Below are 18,131 nucleotides of genomic sequence, written 5' to 3'. Positions count from 1 at the left end.
CTCCCACATAAATCATAATCACATTAGCCCCCGTGTCCGGCGGATCGAGGCGTGCAGAAATCGCTGTTTGTTCGCTTCCCCCATGGTTAATTGCAAAAATAAGTACACGAAATGCGTACACAAATTATGTGTATTATATAAAACGAGAAACAATTATTAATGGCAAAAGCCAAAGAGTCGGGCCTGAACGTTACGCAGCCGACGATCTAAGCCAAGTCGAAAAGCTGGCTAACGAGGCGGCGCAAAACGCTACCAAATTGCGTGTCCGGCCAAGCGTCCGATTGTCTGTAATTGATAAACTGGCCAAAATGAACTCGACTGTCTGACTGGCAATCCGTCTGTATTGGCCTGAAGTCGGCTTATTTACCTCAAAGTTTATTAAACAGAAATTTATGTTCGCTCCAATTAAAAATTGCGTTTAATAATCACATTTGTAGTCGCTTTTTTGTTGTAACTTTAATTGCACACTAATAGTTTTAATGTTTCTACCAAGTGTTATATGAATTTAATGTAGAACTTCTCAAAGAACTGTCAAACGAAGCCGACAAGGTTATGTAATCCCCGAAGGCATATTAAATCACTGAGTTGATCAAGTTATGACAGCATTTATAGCAGAGTACATAAATTTACGGCTGATTGATTTTCGGCCAGCGAATTTACGATCGGCCACTAATCACACATCAGCCGGAGGCAAATTAAATGTTTCTTAATTATATTAATTATAATAAATTATTACATCTATGCGAAAGAGAGGTATCCTTTCTTTTAAAATTTTGTCAGCCTCGTAAAATATTTTTTTTACCGCTCATTAACTTCTTGATTATTTTAATATTTGGGCATCCGTTTTCCCAAGAGATTTTAGTGAATTTCTCGAAGGCATAAACGGTAGTTAATTTCTATGTTTCTGTGTCAGCAGGGGTGAGTAAAAAATGAATAAAATATGAAAGATAATTTTGCCTTGACCTTTGTTTATTTTGCTTTTGCCTTCCAGAATGAAAAGAACTCTTACTTTTCCATCATTTTTGTTTATCCATTCATAATGTTAATTTTTATGTATGGACTGCCCATTTGTTGTATAGGAAGTTGCTCGTTTTTCTTAATTTAAAATGGGGCTTACGGATTATTGAAAAGTGTTTTCGTTGCCATTAAAACTAATTGGCGAGGACTGAATGTGAATTTGAATCTGGGGACTGGCGACTTTTGATAGACAAGGTAAACAATGGAAATGTCTATGTCGATATTAGGCTCTCAAACTCGAACCCAAACCCTTGACAAGGTCACGTGAATTGATTTCTGATTGCCCCGAGCGGCGGGACTGGCAAAACGATCCGAGTTTCGTTTTAATGATGTGCCAGATTCGGGCTCCTACATGGTTTCATTTACACGACAACTCTTGAGATTGGATCGCTCGATGGATGCCCTTTTATGGCAGAACGGCCCGTTGGCGCGAACTTGCCTGTCATCTGCTACAAATCAGCTGTCATAAGCCCGATCCGATCCAAGTCGAGCCAGTATTTTCGGTGGGTTTTACAATCACTTTCAAAAACCCAACTAACGGCCAAACAATCTTTGATAATGATCATTGCCACTTGACGAGCGGCACAGAAGATGGATGCGATTAAGACCAATTGAAGAATCGCTGTTGCATGTTTTGTTTAGAAAGAAACAAATTGCAGTCGGGAAGGAACTAAAAAAAAATTAATAAATCGGAAGAGTCGAAAAAAAAAGGTTTAAATAACTAAATTCAGTTCGAATTGAAACAGCAAACACTTTGCAAATGTAATAATCCCAACAATACTTAATGGCAATTATAAATTAAATTTCATTTGTTAAGCCTTCACTAAAATTGGTATCAAAATATCAGTTAATGAAAACTTACCAAAAAGTCTCCTTTAATAGGAAACTAACAGCTGTGAGAAGAAGTTGCCAACGATTGCCTGCGATTGGGAAATCTTAAATTAAGATCCGAGAGGCTCGCCGTTCACCTGGAGAGAGGTGGATAGGTGAGGTCGGGTTAGGTGGCAGCTACTGGCAACACACGGAATCATTAGAATGTGCAGCGTATTAATCTGCATGGCTATCATCCACTGCTAAGCAGCGCTATTTTTATACCCTACTATAGCTTTCTGGTCGCCTGGTACTTTAAATGGCCAGAAAATTGTCCCTGAGGCATCTCCTTCACTGCGTTGCAAACTTCTGACTGAAATTATAATACCTTTGCTCTGAGAGGGTATGATAACTAATATATGTACATTTTTTTTGATACAACCCCTAACGAAATGGGTTTGCTAAAAATCAGAACTATTTCTATTTAAATCCGATTTTGAAATAACATGCCTCTGAAAGTTCATTGATTTTATATAAATAAAATATTGAATTTAACTTCATCGGCATTTGTGATGACTTGAAGGGTATACAAGCTTCGGCTCATCGAAGCTAGCTGACTTTCTTGTTTGTTTCTGCATCTCACATTCACAGGTGGTTCGAGCGGCCAAGCAAAAGCTGAGTGACTATGCCTCTGAAACGCTGGCCAGTGTTTCCAAGCGTTTTTGCCACCTGCACGGGCTGCTCCAGGTGGCCGAGCTCCAGGTCATCGAGAAGCTGCGCGAATCCAGTCTGCCGCCGCAAATGGAACTCAACGAAGCCATGGGCAAGCTGAGTGGCTACGAATCGCTAATTAAGGTGGGATAAAACTTAACAGTCGATAAACCATTCCTAATCAAATTACGGTTGTAAATAGCGCTTAAAAGAAACCCTGGAAAGTGGTTCCGAGGATAACATGGGTGTGCCAAGGGATATCGTTCTTAAATGGCTGTTAAAACTGATTGCCGAGCATATCGAAAAGATTCCCACAACTGTGCAGGTCAGCAAGATCGAGGAAAATCCCTATCGGTAAGGAATGTTACATCTTGTACAGTTCATATACTCATTTCTTTACTTTTTTAGTCTCGCCTTTGGTCGTATGTTGGATATGACCAACATATTAAAGTGCGATTTTATAGATCCCAAGATTCAGGTGCGCTTCAGGAGCGACTTTGATACAAAACTCAGCGTGTCAATTTCAACCAACGAACCTGTAACCTCTAGATCTTCAAGCAGTGGCAAGGAGAACATCCATCAACCCAACATTAAGTCTCCTCAAATGATGTTAACCCCAAATTTGAAAACTAAACCCATATCCCAGAACCAAAAGAAACGGGCCAAAAAGAATCAAACATTTCAATCCAGTCTAAGTTCGTTTGCTGCCGCCACCGAAGATTTGAATTTGGCGCAAAGCCTTTCCACTTTGGACATTACCAAACCGAATGTGTCGCCAGTGGTTAAGGCGGGAAAGGCAGCAGACTGGTTCAAGACAGATGCCTTGGTCAGGGTTCGCTCCGTCAATTCCCCCGAGGACTTCTACGTCCAAGGGATCCATGCTGCCCATCGATTGCGCGAGGAGCTGGACACATTTGCAAACTCAATGAGCGGCCGCCGATCCTCTCCGCTGGCGGTCGTGGTGGGTCAACACTACATCGCCTACCACAAGGATCAGGAACGCTACTTTCGCGCCATGGTCAGCCAGAAGTTGGCCGCTCGGGACACCTACAAGATCTTTCTGCCAGACATTGGCGTTTTCGTTGAGACTCACAGCAGCAAGTGAGTTTTTTTTTTAGATATAAGTTAATGATCTCTAAAAGTTTTTACGGGTATAGTACGTTTATGTTACTATTTAATAAATACCAGACTGTCCTGATTAACAAATCAATTTTAGGATTGAAGTAAACTTCGATAGGTTTATTCTAATCTAATGTAATATATTCGATAGTTGTGCTTAGTAGACACCAATTATAAACTGAAATCCAAATTTCTTTCAGCTTTTATGATATGCCTGAGCGTCTTGCTCACCTACCATATTCCACCGTACATTGTAGCTTAAGGGAACTGATGCCGAACCACGGCGGTTCTGAGTGGGATACTCGCGCCAGCGCTTTCCTAAAGCAGATAGTGCAGAAGTAAGTAAATTCTTGCTTCAGAGTTCCTGTAAAATTAAATGATTACCTATTCTCTGCAGCAACCCCGTGCACGTGATCGTGAAGAAAGCTCTGTCCCCTGATCTACATGAAGTGGACCTCATCACAAACAACTATAATACTGAAATCTCCGTGCGGGAGTCTTTTTTTATACTCTGGCCTGGCGCGCTCCCGCTGCGACCGAGCGTCAGCTTTAGGTCAGCAATGGCTGCAGCCCGCTCCCAGTTCGCTGCGTTTGCCCAGGATGAAGTTCCAGTTCGGCGACGTGCTCATGATCCAGATGCTGCACGTCGAGGATCCGCAGGAGTTCTATGTGATGCGCCACGACTTCGAGTCCAAGCGTTGCATGCTGCAGTCCAATCTCCAGGGAACCATGGATCGCATTAACATCAGCCAGCTGCAGAATATATTTTTGGGTCGCCTGCACCTGGGTTGCGTGCTGCAGTCAGATGGTCAGTGGAAGCGCGCCAGTATTGAGCAGATTCTTCCTGACGGTGAGTTAGCAGTTGCTTAGTAAACCATTTCGAAAATGTATGTATTTCTGTTTCGTTTTTCCTCCAGGTTACGTTTTTGTACGCCTCGTAGACGACGGTCCCAGCCAGAAGGTTTTCTGGGACCAGCTGTTTGTGCTACCGCAGAACTTCTGCGACACCGAGCTGGCCATCAAGTGCTGCCTGGCAGATGTGGAGACTCGTCCGGAATTGGGCTATGTGTGGACTCCGGAGGCCACGGCTTACTTCAAGCAGCTCACATCGAATCCCAAGCTGCACATGGAAGTGATTCGCTCCACGGGGGATGTCGTCTATGTGGCATTGACTTTCACGCGTTCCGATACGGAGATTACGAGCGTTGGAGTCCAACTGGTGGAACAGGAATACTGCACTTCAAGCGGGGAGAGCAGTAGGAAGAACAATTCAACCCATGCGCCTCGATTCACAAGCCTCGACGTGGAAACACGCAAGTTCATTGAGCAGCAGAAGGGGCAGCCAGTGGAACTGACTCCCTACCAGAAGCCGGATAAAAATGATCGCAACAAGCGTGTAAATGTCTACATTCTCTACGTCCGTCAGCCGGATGAATTCTATGTGACGCTGCCCCATTTCCAGGCGGCCATCGACCGCCTGCAGAAGTCGGTGCAGGAATCAGCGGCCGCTTTTTATCAGGACATGCAGCCCAGGACTAATTGGCAGCTGGGCGAAATGTGCTATGTGAAGGTCCAAGCCAAGTACGATTCGCAGCTGCTTTGGCATCGTGGAGTGGTGACGAAGGTCATTCCTCCTGGCAGTAGTTTCCAATCGATTCGCTACCAAGTGCAGTTGAGGGACTTGGGTGAGATGGTCGAGAATGTGAGCAGCGATTGTCTGGCCAACATTGACGAGGCCAATAAACGGATCTCGAATAGCGCCAAGCGTTGTCACCTACACGGCATTCGTTCTACAATTGATGGATGGTCCGAGGACGCCATTGATTTCTTCAAGGATCAGTTGCAGGCCTACGACGACATCTATGTGACCGGTCACGGATGTAAGGAGAACTCCCTGAGCGTGGTCCTTTGGGGATCCCACACCGTAATCAGTGGACCCTTTTCGCCCGCTCGACTCAAATATGTTAATATAAACAAAACACTCTTGTTGGCCGGCATGGCAGAGAAGGATCCAAATACCGATCAGGAAGACCAGCAGTCGATGATGGATAATGCGAGCATTCGCTCTGTAGCAACCACCAACTCCTGCGACGTAAAAGCCATTAAATCCTATATGGATAAAATTGATAAGATGACAAAGGCAAATGACATTCATACGGTTGAACCAAGCAAAGTGCAAATCGGATTTGAGCACAACGATGAAATGCCACCGTTAAAACTTCTCGAAGATCTGGGAAGGAACAAGCCGACCACTGGCCAAACAGTACCGCCTGCCGGATGGACAACGCCAAGGAAGTGCGAGAAGACCATCTTCACCGCAATCGCAACCAATGTGAGCTACGACTGCGGCGTCTACTTGACTTTGGCAAACGACAAGCCCTTTATCGAGCATATGCGCAACCTGCTGGTGAAGAACTACAAGTCTTTAATGGAGAAGCAACAGCAGCGATGCACCCTATTCACATACGAGGTGGGACAGGCAGTGGTCGTAACCTATCACATGGACAACTGCTTTTACCGAGGAATAGTGCAGCGTATGAGGAACAATCACGATGAGTACACGGTTTACTATGTGGACTATGGCAACATGGAGCAGGTAAAAGCGGATGAGATGCTGCCGTATGCTCCGTTCCCGGAACTAAATGCAATGTGCTTCCCGGTCACGATTCACGGAGTGCGCTCCAAGCGGGGAGAGTATTCTGTTAAAGAAATGGACACGGTCCACCAGAGCTTGGTCATGAAACTGAGCAGTGTGCGCATTGTGGATGCCCAAGGAGCGGGATCCAAGAAGCCACCCACCTGCCAGATTAAAGTGGGCAATGTAGACATTGCCACCATGATGATTGACTCCGAAATAGCCATATCAACCGTAACCCAGCCAAGCAAAAAGAAATTAATGTTCATGCCTCCTACAAAAGCTCTCGAGGAGTTTAAAGTCTTTGAAGAATTGGAACAGCTGGCTTCGGTGCAAGGAGATTCACCGGATGAAGAAGCCCCTCAAGTCCAGCGTAAAAATGAAAGCATGTCGTCGGTTCAGCAACCGCCGACTAAAAAAAAGTATCATGTAAACAGCAAGGAGGTTGAAGCCTTTGAGCAGGATCAGGATCAGGATTTCGATTGCCAGCAAGCCGCACAAGAAATGCACCTTAACAATAGTTTCTATTTTACCGTCAATAAAAAATACGATTCTAAAAGCTGTGCTGAAGAATCGGTGCTCGATGATTCGGAAGATGAGCGGAGCTCAAATTGCTCTGAAAACAAGATGATGAAAATAGATGACGACTGCGAGGACAGCCAGATGGAGCCGCTTAGTTTTCCGGCCGCAGATCAGTTGCGTCGCCGCATCGAACTGCGTCAAAAAGTAATTATAGCTTTCAAGTTCATTTCAAAATATGCGTAATGATTAATGTGCAATCTTTTTTTACAGGAAATGAAAGCCAACGTCAGTTTTTCGCCTTTGGAAACCTCCACTGTGAGATCGTATTACAATGCCAGTAGCAGCTTCAAGACCCTCAGTCTTCCCAATGGAGTCAAGGAGTTCCAGTGCACCGTGGAGAGTGTGCTATCGGCCACGGAGCTGCAGATCTCGCCATGTCTCTCGGAGTTCACGAAACACGACATAAACCTGGTCCAAGAGACGCGTGTCTTGATCAAGGATGCGGAACTACTGAAGAATCCCAAATTGGGCGACTTGTGTCTGGCTCGCTATTCGAAGGACAAACAGTGGTACCGGGCCATCATTAAAGAGATTCCACCGGCCACTCCTCAGGCAACCGTATTCTACATCGATTTCCATGACACCGAGAGGGTGTTCTTCAACCACCTGAAAGTGATGCCCAATCAGTTGTTCATGTTTCCACTGCGCTCGTTCCGCGTTAAATTGCACGGCGTGAAGAAGAACAAAAACTTTACAGACAAGTCAGTGCGCCAGGCATTGCAGGCAAGCCTTTGCAAATTTGCGCTCGTCTTCGCCAGGGTTCACTATCCCCTTAATTACCATTCCAAGAATAGCGAAGGCTCCGATGGCGGATCGGATCTTATCGAAGTGGAGCTGTTCGAGAACAGGCAGAAGAAGAAGCCTGTCTACCAACCCCTTTTTGAAAATTGGATGTTCCTTAAAAAAACCAAAAACTAAGGTTCAAAAAAATGATTATTTCTTAATATTTTAAAGCGCTTTGAATATGCGCACTCGTACGACTTCTTTTTATAACTTTACATAAATGGATATGTATTTCAGTATTACCACTTTTAATTTAAACTGGAAAAAATTAAATATATTTTTAAAAATTACTTTGACTAAAAATGAAATAAACCGTGTGTGTTTCTTTATACTCCATTCATTATAACTTTGTGTTTCCTCCCAATAAAAGTAAAAAAAAAGGCAATAATTGTTTTGTAATTATCAATAAATTGAATTTATTTCCTCCATAGAATGGGATTCTTTCCATTAGTTCTCATTTAAATTTGTATTGTAAGTTGTAAATATTTTAAAATGGTTTTTTTGTTTCATTTGTTTGTTTTCGTTATTATGATGCATGTATGCATGTATTGTGAAATTTCATTTATACTTAATGTTGTGTTCACTTAATGCTAGAAATTTTAACTAATTGCTGTATTAAACCATTGAAACAATCCTTTAAAATAGCCTAGAGAAGTTGCATCTACTATAAATCAAAAATATGCTACGTACATCGAAATTGTTTATCCAATATGACAGTTGTGTTCGCTTACGTTCGATTGCTGGCAGAGATTTTCCTCTTCAATTAGAAAAATACAAATTATATAACAAGTTGTTAGATGGGTGTTCGTTTTCTGTGTATGTGTCCTTCGCTTAGAATGTGCTCAAGTTTTGGAAAAAAACTCGAAAGTTTTTTTTAGACCAATTGCGGCTAACTTAAATTAACTAGTATGCCTTCCTAAGCATTAATTGATAAGTGAATAAACTTAATGCGAACTAAACTACAAAAATGAAAAGTATCGCGGCATATAGTAATTTATCGATGTATATTGCACTGAACTAGGTATGCCATTTCACTAAAAGAGCTTTTAAAACTAAAACCTAAACGGGATTAAAGCGGTTGACGCGAACTGCGGATTCGAATCGTGAGGAAGAGAATGGGGGAACACTTCACATTTAGCTACGTTCTTTAACCACATCCAAAATGTATGATTAGTAAAATGTAATTATTGTGATAATTCTTGTTTCTTGTTTGCTTATTCAACAAGGGTTGGCAATCGCATATGTAAACTAAATATATAGTTCGATAAGTAATACTAATTTGTTGTTTTGTTTTGTTTTGTTGATTTAACCACAGACACACAGTACACACAGAGAAGAGTCATGAACAACTACCTAGGTAATGATTATATTAAACTTTAGTTCAATTACGAAGCCCGATATTACGCCGAGCACCCTTTAGGCCTCCACGGTGAAGGGATCGCGCGAGTGGTGGATTTTCAGATGCTTGTTGTGATTGGTCTTCGTGGTGGAGCTCTTTCCGCAGATGGTGCAAGTGAACGGTCGCTCCCCGGTGTGCATGCGCCGGTGCTCGATCAGATAGTAGTGCCGATGGAAGGACTTGTCGCACTGGTCGCAGGTGAACTTCTTCGTACCGTGATGCTCGCGCCGATGCCTCATGTAGTTGTACTTGCGTATGAACTTGCAGCCGCAGTACTCGCACGTGTACGGCTTGATCTGCTTGTGCGCGTTGATGTGGTTCTTGAAGTCCAGCTCCCGGACGAACGCCTTCGGGCAGTACTCGCACTTGAAGGGCTTGGCCGTTCGGTTGGCGTGCACCCACGAGTGGATCTTGAGATTCCATTTGGTGGAGAAGCTCTTACTGCAGATGGCGCAGTCGTACTGCGGCTCTGTCGAGTGCGTCGCCATGTGCGCCTTGATCGACGTCTTGGCGAAGATCTGCTTGCACATCGGACACTCCATCGGTTCGGCGTAGTCGAACTTGTCGGAATGCGCCAGCCGGATGTGGCGACGCAGCGAGTTGGCGTGCACGAACCGATCGCAGCAGTACGGACAGCACTTGGGCTTCAAGTCGTGCGTCTCCTTGTGCCACAGGAAGCGCGCCTTCGACGGCAGCACCTCGCCGCAGTGGCACACGTACTCCTTCTTGCGCACCATCATCTTGGTGTGCCGCTTGCGGTGTTGCGTCAGATTCGAGTAGCGTTTGAATTTTTTACCTGTTTAAAATGGGATGAGTTAGTGCCTACTCTTTTACATATGTTAATAACAGATTGAAACTGTACTACTCACCGCATATCTTGCACTTAAGCGGCGTTTGGCCCGTGTGCATCCGCATGTGCTCGACGAGGGCGCTGCGCACCACGAACTTCTTGTCGCAGACATAGCATCCGAACTCCTTCCAGCCCAAGTGCCGCTTCAAGTGGAGCGAGAAGTTTTTCCAGCGATAGAACTTCTTGCCGCAGGTGAAGCACTCGGCTGGATGCTCGGTGAGATGGGCGTCGTATAGCTTTACGGACGGGAAGTCGGTGCGGCAGACGTAGCACAGAAATATCGACTTTTCCATGGCCTTCTGCTCCAGTTCGCTGAGGTTATTCCGTTCCTGACCGAGCTTGGACTCGTTGTAGGCGATAAGCATTCGGTACAAAGCTGCCAATTTGGCGGCCGGTGTGGTCATGGCCAGCGTTGGCAGGGTAGGCTTCTCGTCCAGCTGGCTGGGTGGTTTAATGTCGCCATCCACATCCGCGTCACCATCACCACCGATGCCCAGCAGCTCGGAGTCCTTGACATCCGACAGCAGGTCGGAATGGGCGTGCATATGCTCAACATCCTGCTTCTCCTGGCACTGCTCCTGCTTTATCTTGATAATGCCGTCCTTGGAATCCTCTTGCAAGGCATCGGTCGCCTGCATAATCATCTGCTGCTGCGGCGGCAGCATCGATGTGCTGACCTGCGGCTGAGTGCAGATGAGTCGGCGGTTCTGGCGCACATAGTTGTGCTCGCCAATCATGTGCGCATTGCGCTCTTTGAGCTTTTCGAAAATCGCATCGCAGTGTGGACACTTGTAGACCTTGCGCCGCTGCGGTTTTCGCTGGGCGAGAGCAGCCGCCTCCGCTGCTGCCTCTGCGGCAGCCCGAGATGTCGAGGCTATTGGTGGACCCGCCAGCAAAGCCGATGACGTGGAGGGGGAGGAGGTGGCCGCCATTGGAAGGCCATCTGTAAGCTGACTTTTCCGGGAGCTGGATGAAGCCTCATCATCAACCGCATTGAAATCGAAACTGAAAGAGTTTACAATTTTAGAACGGTTTATATAGATTTAAACTTAATCATAAACTTTTTTGTATATAAGTTTCCCTTTTCTTATCTACTTTAAATGCTTACCGCTTTTGCTCCCTTTGCTGGGCGCTGAGATCCTGAGCCGGGTAGTAGTCCTGCCTCCAGTCGGGGTTGTAACCCCCCAGAGAACTGGTTTCTGAAATACCGCTGCGAAATATCCCCATAAACCTGTTTACAAAGAAGGGTTTCAGTTTAATATGCAATATGCAGAATATAGAAAAGTAGTTCACAACTTACCGACTCACTCCAAGAGTTCTCGATGTCGCAGTTGCTCTCCTGCTCAGAGATTTCACCCTTGGCGGGCATCTTCTCATCGGTGCGGATGTTCAGGCCGCCCACCAAACTGCTCTCCGTGCCAGCGCCGGCGAATGAAGACGACGTGGTGGATGCGGATGCGGAGGGCAGGTTGCTGCTGCTGCTCAACTGCTCCCGCTTGCAGGTGTCCAGGTCCAGATACTTGGCATCCTCGTCCAGAGCAACGCTGCAACAATCGACGGCCGCCAGGGCGGCATTGAAATTGGTGGGCTGGTGACTGACAACATCCTGGCTTTGATTCGAGGGCGTGGCTGTTCCCGAACCCACACCTCCAGGATTCTGCGGGTCGTGATCCTGCTCCTGCTGGAACCATGACTGCAGCGACTGCGTCTTGGTCACCCGGAACATGGCATTCATCGAGTCGTGATCCAACGAGTTGCTCGACGACGAGGCCAAAGTGGCCGCATTGGTGGCATCACTAACACCGTGCTGCTGATGGTGCGGCTGCTGGTGGTGCTGCTGCCTCGAGAAGGAATTAAAGTAGGTGGCCGTCGTGGCCGTGGTCGTGGTCTGGTGGTACAGAAAGTTAAAGTCGGGCGGCTGCAGCTGGGCCTGCCCCTGGGCCGCTGAGGAGTTGTAGGAAGACGACGAGGATATCACAATCTCATCCACATCCATGTTGTTGTCCGGCAGGATGTACTCCTCGCCCGGCTTGGCCACCGTTGCCGCCTTGGAGCAGCTGCTGCTGCTGCTGCTGGCGAACACCGATCCCGCCGAAGGAAATCCAGCGCTGGCGTTCACCACGAACGTGGTGCTAGAAGCGGCCAGCGGCGGCGGCTGCTTGGAGTTGGCGAACTCCAACAGAACCCGGGCATCGTCATCGTTCACCGCCGAGTGGTGCTGGATCAGTTTGCGGCTGGTGGTCAGGTGCTTCTCCAGAATGCTGCTGCTACTGCTGCTGCTCGGCGCTGGGGTCTCCACGGTCTCGCTCTTCACCTGCACCAGATCTCTTGATATGGATGGGTTGCTGCTGCTGCTGCTGGCGGAAGTTGGGGTGTCAGTCTTTTTCGTTGTCGTCGCTGTCGCTGCTGCTGTCGCTTTTGGTTTGATGACTAATTTCTTGGGACCGCGATGCTGTGCGGGTGTGGAGAAGCGCTGCGGTATCAATCTGGTGGGCTCCACCTCGACCTTCAACTGCGGCGGCTGGGTGAGATCCTCGGGAGACGCTTCAGCATCCGGCGACGCTCCAGTCGACGACGCAGTAGCCGTGCTGGCCATGCGAATCACACTGGTGGTGCCGTGCTCCACGCTGGGCTTCTGCTCCAGCTGCTGCAGTGGCATTGGCATGTTGTCGTAGTCATCCAAGGGCTCCTCCTTCTCCACCTTCACGAGCGGTATGGGAGCCACGGCGGCAAAGGGACGACTGGTGCCGATGCGACTGGAGGCCACGATGTTGCCCATCAGATCGAGATACTCGTTCATATTGAGCGGCACATCGCTGAGCACTGTGATTCGATTCTTCTTGGACTTTGTGGTGGTCGTAGAGTTGGAATTGGAGGCGGAGTTCGAGGCGGAATTGGAATGATTGTCCGCCAGATTGGAGGAGCTAGCGAAGGCGCCAGCAGCGGTGCTCGTCGAAGGAGCTGTGGAAAGAGGAGGCGGTAGAGCGGTGGACGTGCTCGGCTGCTCCGGCTTGCGCTCTCCATCCAGCTCACTCTCGCATCCACTGCTCAAGCTCATGAACTCCTCCTCCTCGGAGACGCGCTTGGAGCTTCGCTTTGGCTTCGTCTTGCGGGCTTTTTTCGTTGTCTTGCTCATGTTACGGCTGTGGCTGTTCTCCTCGCGCTCATCGTCACCGTCCTCCTCCTCCGGCGGAGCTTCGTGGTCGACCTCCTCCTCCTCATCCTCCTCGTCCTCATCGTCGTCATGTATGTGCAGGACACTCGGCGGGGATTGGTAAATGCGCTCGATCACGGAGAACTCGCCGTCCTCCTTCTCCACACACTCGACAATATGCTTTGGCGTTTCCTGGACAATGAAGTCACCGTTTTCGCGCTCCAAGTAGTGAGCCACCGGTGACTCCGCATAGCGGAGCACCGAGGAGGAGGCGGTGGACGAAGCTGGCGAGGCGCAGGCCACAGCCGCCGCAGCATTGAGCAGTGCACCGAACGGCGAGTTCGTCTGTCGATTGACCCGCAGACCGGATGTGGAGGTCGAGGGGTTGTTGGCGGAACTGCAGCCACTGCTGACACCCGATCCGTAGGCCTGCAAGCTCGACGACTGCTGGTGGTGCTGCTGCAATCTGCCCGAGGACGATGTGGCCAGCTGCTGTGGCTGCTGCGGCGGCTGGTGGTGGGGATGCTGATGGTGCTGGTTGCTCGCCTGATGATTCGCCTGATGCTGCCCCAGATTGTGGATCGGCGCGTGCTGCTGCTGCTGCTGCTGGGCCGGCGGCGGTGGTGGGGGATTCAGGAATACCTCCGAATGCGGCTTACTGGGCTGCTTGCCAACCACAGTTGCGAGCGATGCAGTTGCAGCCGCTGCCGACGTCGGTGGTGCTAGGGTTAGGTTGTGGTGCACCGCCACGATTTGAGGCTGTGGCTGCTGCTTGTTTTGGTTGTGCTGAGATCGTATTTGACTGATGGCGGCTCCATAGGCGGGAGGTGGTTTCTGGTGCGATTGCTGCTGCTGCTGCTGCGACTGCGGTGCAGCTGTCGTCGGCGGTTGCTGCTGCTGTTGCTGTGTAAATAGCTGCAATGAAATTGGAGTTTTTAAATATGACATGTGAACATACAAAGTAAAAAGTTCCTGATTAAAATACAACATTTTTAATAAAATCTATCTTTAACTTCAAAGAATTCCAAAAACATCAAAAAATGCATGCTACGCCCAACATTTAATAGCGATAAGCAATACGTTTTTTTCCGTGACTAATAATAAACATGAAATTCACAAACAAGAAAAAACTTATTCCGCTCTTCTTTTTAAAGAGGCTAATAAATTTTAAACTTTAATTATATGGAAAACAAAGTATTTCCTTTGAATCTTGCTATTATATGATGCAATGTGAATTTTTTAGATTAGGAGCCATAAATATATGTATACATATATTTATATACATATATGTATATATTTCTATAGTATTGGCAACCTTTAACTTATTTAGATGGTGTCAAAGAAGAGTCCACCTGAGTCTACATGATTAAGTTCTCGTGATCTTAAACTCACCTGCAGCGGAGGTGGGGGCAAAGCTGTGGCGTAGCTGAACTTTAGTGCAGGCTGCTGATGCTGTTGTTGTTGCTGTTGCTGCGGGGGCTGCTGCTGTTGTTGCTGCTGCTGCTGTTGTTGCTGATGGGCAAAGTGAGCCTGCTGCTGGTGGCTGGCGAGGAAGTGCTGCTGTGGCACCTGCGGTATCACCAGCGTGGCTGCTGACGCGGTAACTCCTCGCCCAAAGCCCGTCGTCTGTGGCTGCGGCGGTTGCTGCTGCTGCTGCTGCTGGTTGAAGCGATAATCCGGAGTGACCTGCGCTGGCTGGTACAATGTGGACACGCTGCTCGTGGTGGGATGTGCGGATGTGTTGTTGGCTCGCGCCTCAGTCGTGGGCGGTACGCATTTTAGTGCTTTCATCGGTGGATTGCTCGGTTTGCTGTTGTTGCTGTTGCTGTTGCTGCTGCTGCTGCTGTTGTTGTTATTGTTGTTGTTGTGGTTTGCTGAGGGGGAGGTGGGTGTGGAGCTGCTTGCGGCGGCGGCGGTGGAGGTGGTGGCTCCATTGGAGCAGGCTGCCACGAGAGAGGAGGATAGCGGTGGCGGCGCTGCTGCTGTTGCCGCTGATATGGTTTGGCCCACAACTGGTTTGACATCGCCACCAGAAGGCGGTGATAAGACGGCTGGTTTCTCATCAACTGCCGTTGATTCACTGGCACTTCCTCCTGTCATCATGGCGGCAGCCAGAGCACTGCCCATGCTGTTGCCACCGCTTCCGACGATCGTCATCTGCACCAGCGCCCGGATCACCTGCTCCTTGGGATGGGTCTCCAGGTGATCGGAGAGATTCATGCCCGCGTGCAGGTACAAAGTGCACACGGGGCACTGAACGCTATTGTCGACCATGATGACGGCTAAAGATTGTTCTATCTGTGGCTCCTGACTGCTCCTGCTCACTGGCTGCGCTCCTGCTCTGTGGGAGCCTGGCTACTGGCTTTCTAGTGCGACGAAAGGCTGGCTTGGCTGCCCCTCAGAGTCATAAAACTACGTGTCCTCTTGGCGTGGCGTCCATCTTGCTCAATCCTCTGATTCGAAGCGTTCGAGCTGCAATGTATAAGTGAAAAGAATGTCAGTATGTCGGTGCCGCTAAAGAATGTCGGTGCCAGGCCCTGGGCTCAATCCGTGCTCCGATATCGACGCCTTCGGAAAGTCGATACCCGATACGCGAAGAATGCGCCGTCCGGCGATCCAACGGATCGTTTATCCGCGGAATGCGTGCAGCGTAATCTTCAGAAACGTGGCTCTTTTTATAAACAAATCAAACTATGCGGGATGAGGGAATTTTCAGAGAAAAAAAACCCAACTCCTACATTAGGGGATGATCGACAACCAAACTTTTAGAAACCGCACATTACTAAGCACTATGGCTTTTAAAGCGATTTTTTTAAGCAAGTGAATCAAGTGTTTCTTTGTTAAGATTTAGGGTTTTAGCTACCAATAAGTCGATAAAGGCTTTTTATCTGTAAAAAAAAAACATGTAAAAAAATTTTAAGCTTGGGAAATTTTCGAAACTAGAAACTTAGATAAAGATCGATAAATTACAAACACTCACTTTAAGGATTTTAAAGGGCTTGAAGGTTAAGAACCAAGAAGGTCTATGTAATTAGACAAAATTGTAAACCATTACGTATGCGTATTTAATTGATTACAATATCGCTATCATTACGCATAATTACTGATACATTTTAAGGATTTAACATAATTCCTGCTTGGAAGACCTATGGAAGCGAGAATAGCCCATTTATTTCCAGGTGGGAGCAGTGGAAATGGCGGATTGGAATGCCGGCCGCAGATGAGTGAGACAACTTCTGGAGCAGCTTTTTTTCTTTATTTTTTTTTTTTTTTGCTCGCAGGAAGAATCGAAAAAAGAGGCAACGACCCAGACCGCTGACGAGTTATTGGCCGTTTCTCTGTTTTTTCCCTGCCTTTTGCGATAACTTTTGCTTTTATTTATAGTCTGCAGACCAATATTGGCTGGCTCTTTTTTTTGCGGGATTTAGCCATGTGAACTTGGGCTCTGCAAGGGTTGCTCTTTGTTAAGGACGAAGGACAATGCGAGGGCTGCACATAAACACATAAACAGCGGCAAACAAATGTCTACGTCTGTTGCTATTGATTTTTCCTTTGCAAAGGTTACACACACCACGCACACACAACACCCACACTTGCACACACTCAGACAGCAGCCAAAAAAGAAGAGCACAAAGTGCGTGAGAATGCATTATAAAATATTCCAGCTGAACCTGGATTTGATTTGCAGCAAACACAACAACAACAACAGCGGCTGTGAACCTTTTTTCCAGTGTGGCTGCGTGCGGTTGTGTGTGTGCGTTAATGTCGCTGATCTTGCTTATTGTACGATTTTCTTTTTGCTGCTTATTATTCACATAATTACTGAGACACACAATTTAAAAATGCACATATTTCCGCTTTTGTTCGCCAGCCATTGCCATCGATTTCATTTTCGTCCATGGAATGACACTTCCAAAAGAGAGGACGCCAGCTAATTACCAAGTATCGATCGAGGGAGAGAGCGAAACCGAGAGAGAGAATGGGTATCCTTGGAAAGAGTGTGCACCTGCGGCCGTTGGAAGAGGAGCAGGAGTTTGGCCTTTGCTTTGCGGCTCCTGGCTCTCTTTCTTTCTCGTTCAATGACACAGAAATCTTTCCTCTCGTCTTCTGCTTTGTGCGCTCCTTCTCCAATATACAAGCGAGCTTTTTTATATGTGCGAGTACAACTGCGAGGCCATCGCTGCGTTTATCTCCCTCTGCTGCGTGTGTGTGTGCGACCGAGTGTGCGAGTGTGTGTTGGAGTGCGTGTGGCTACACACAAAGTAAAATTTTCAAGCACGTTTTTCATGCACTTAGAGCCATTTTTACACTACAGCCGCGACGAAATCGAGTTAACGCCATGTTCATATACACTTTGGTGCGCAATTGGAGCATTTTACTTTGTTTTTCACTACCAAAAACCGTTTAAATCGTTTTCACCTTGCGACAAGAAAAATTACAACACCAGGCGTTGGAGTGCTGCAAAACGTATGCGGGCTGTCGGAATTGACCAACACTATCGAGGGGGTGGCAGCAATAGCAAACTGAACATATCAGAACTGAGTGGTTGATAGCCCTGGTAAGGGAAATTTTTTGGTAGGCCTCAATCAAGGGGAAATTTAAATTTTCAGTAAAATATGTAGGTCGTCAGTAATTTGAATTCGCTTAACTACCCTTCATCTTAATATGACAACGCCAAAATCCAATTCTTATGACCCACCATATATATAAATTTAAATTTTAATATGCGAAATACTCAACATTAGCTGAAGGAAAATGTGCAGAACAGCAGCTTTTCTGATAAAATTGTAAAATTTTATCGGGAAATGTCTTAAAATAAGTGTTTTTAAAACTATATTACTGATAAATAGGAGGCATGCACTTTTTTACAATTTTAAATTCAAGAGGTTCGAAATAGTGCCCATATCGCATACATAACTTTTAAAAAAACAGCATGAGGCCTATTTATGAGTGAAGTAAATTTATGAACACATATTTTAAAACATTTACCGATAATTGGACCATTTTTTCAGAAAACCCACTTTTCTAAACATTTACCTTAGCAAATGAATCTATATTTCACCTTAAATTT

At 46.9% G+C, this 18,131-nt stretch overlaps 2 protein-coding genes across 2 annotated transcripts in view; one reads left to right on the top strand and one right to left on the bottom strand.

Moving 5' to 3' along the window:
• LOC108087163 overlaps positions 1 to 8,026 on the top strand; it is a 60,428-nt gene extending 52,402 nt beyond the window's left edge. Inside the window, 8 exon segments of the mRNA XM_017184396.1 lie at positions 2,479 to 2,682; positions 2,741 to 2,892; positions 2,947 to 3,639; positions 3,858 to 3,995; positions 4,055 to 4,157; positions 4,159 to 4,507; positions 4,575 to 7,018; positions 7,085 to 8,026. Of these exon segments, the coding sequence (XP_017039885.1) occupies positions 2,479 to 2,682; positions 2,741 to 2,892; positions 2,947 to 3,639; positions 3,858 to 3,995; positions 4,055 to 4,157; positions 4,159 to 4,507; positions 4,575 to 7,018; positions 7,085 to 7,792 (4,791 nt within the window). The 3' untranslated portion in view covers positions 7,793 to 8,026.
• Positions 8,027 to 8,045: 19 nt separating this feature from the next.
• Positions 8,046 to 17,549, bottom strand: LOC108087164. The gene is given in 7 exon segments (XM_017184398.2): positions 8,046 to 9,852; positions 9,926 to 10,911; positions 11,015 to 11,091; positions 11,093 to 11,137; positions 11,207 to 13,975; positions 14,453 to 15,532; positions 17,000 to 17,549. Coding segments are annotated over 6 exon segments (5,538 nt in total). The 5' UTR covers positions 15,335 to 15,532; positions 17,000 to 17,549; the 3' UTR covers positions 8,046 to 9,073.
• Between the last annotated feature and the right edge of the window lie 582 nt (positions 17,550 to 18,131).

Source organism: Drosophila ficusphila, unplaced genomic scaffold (genome assembly GCF_018152265.1).
Source record: "Drosophila ficusphila isolate 14025-0441.05 unplaced genomic scaffold, ASM1815226v1 contig_791, whole genome shotgun sequence".
Taxonomy (NCBI): Eukaryota; Metazoa; Arthropoda; class Insecta; order Diptera; family Drosophilidae; genus Drosophila; species Drosophila ficusphila.
Note: the sequence above shows the minus strand (reverse complement) of the source record. Positions and strands in the feature narration are given on the sequence as shown.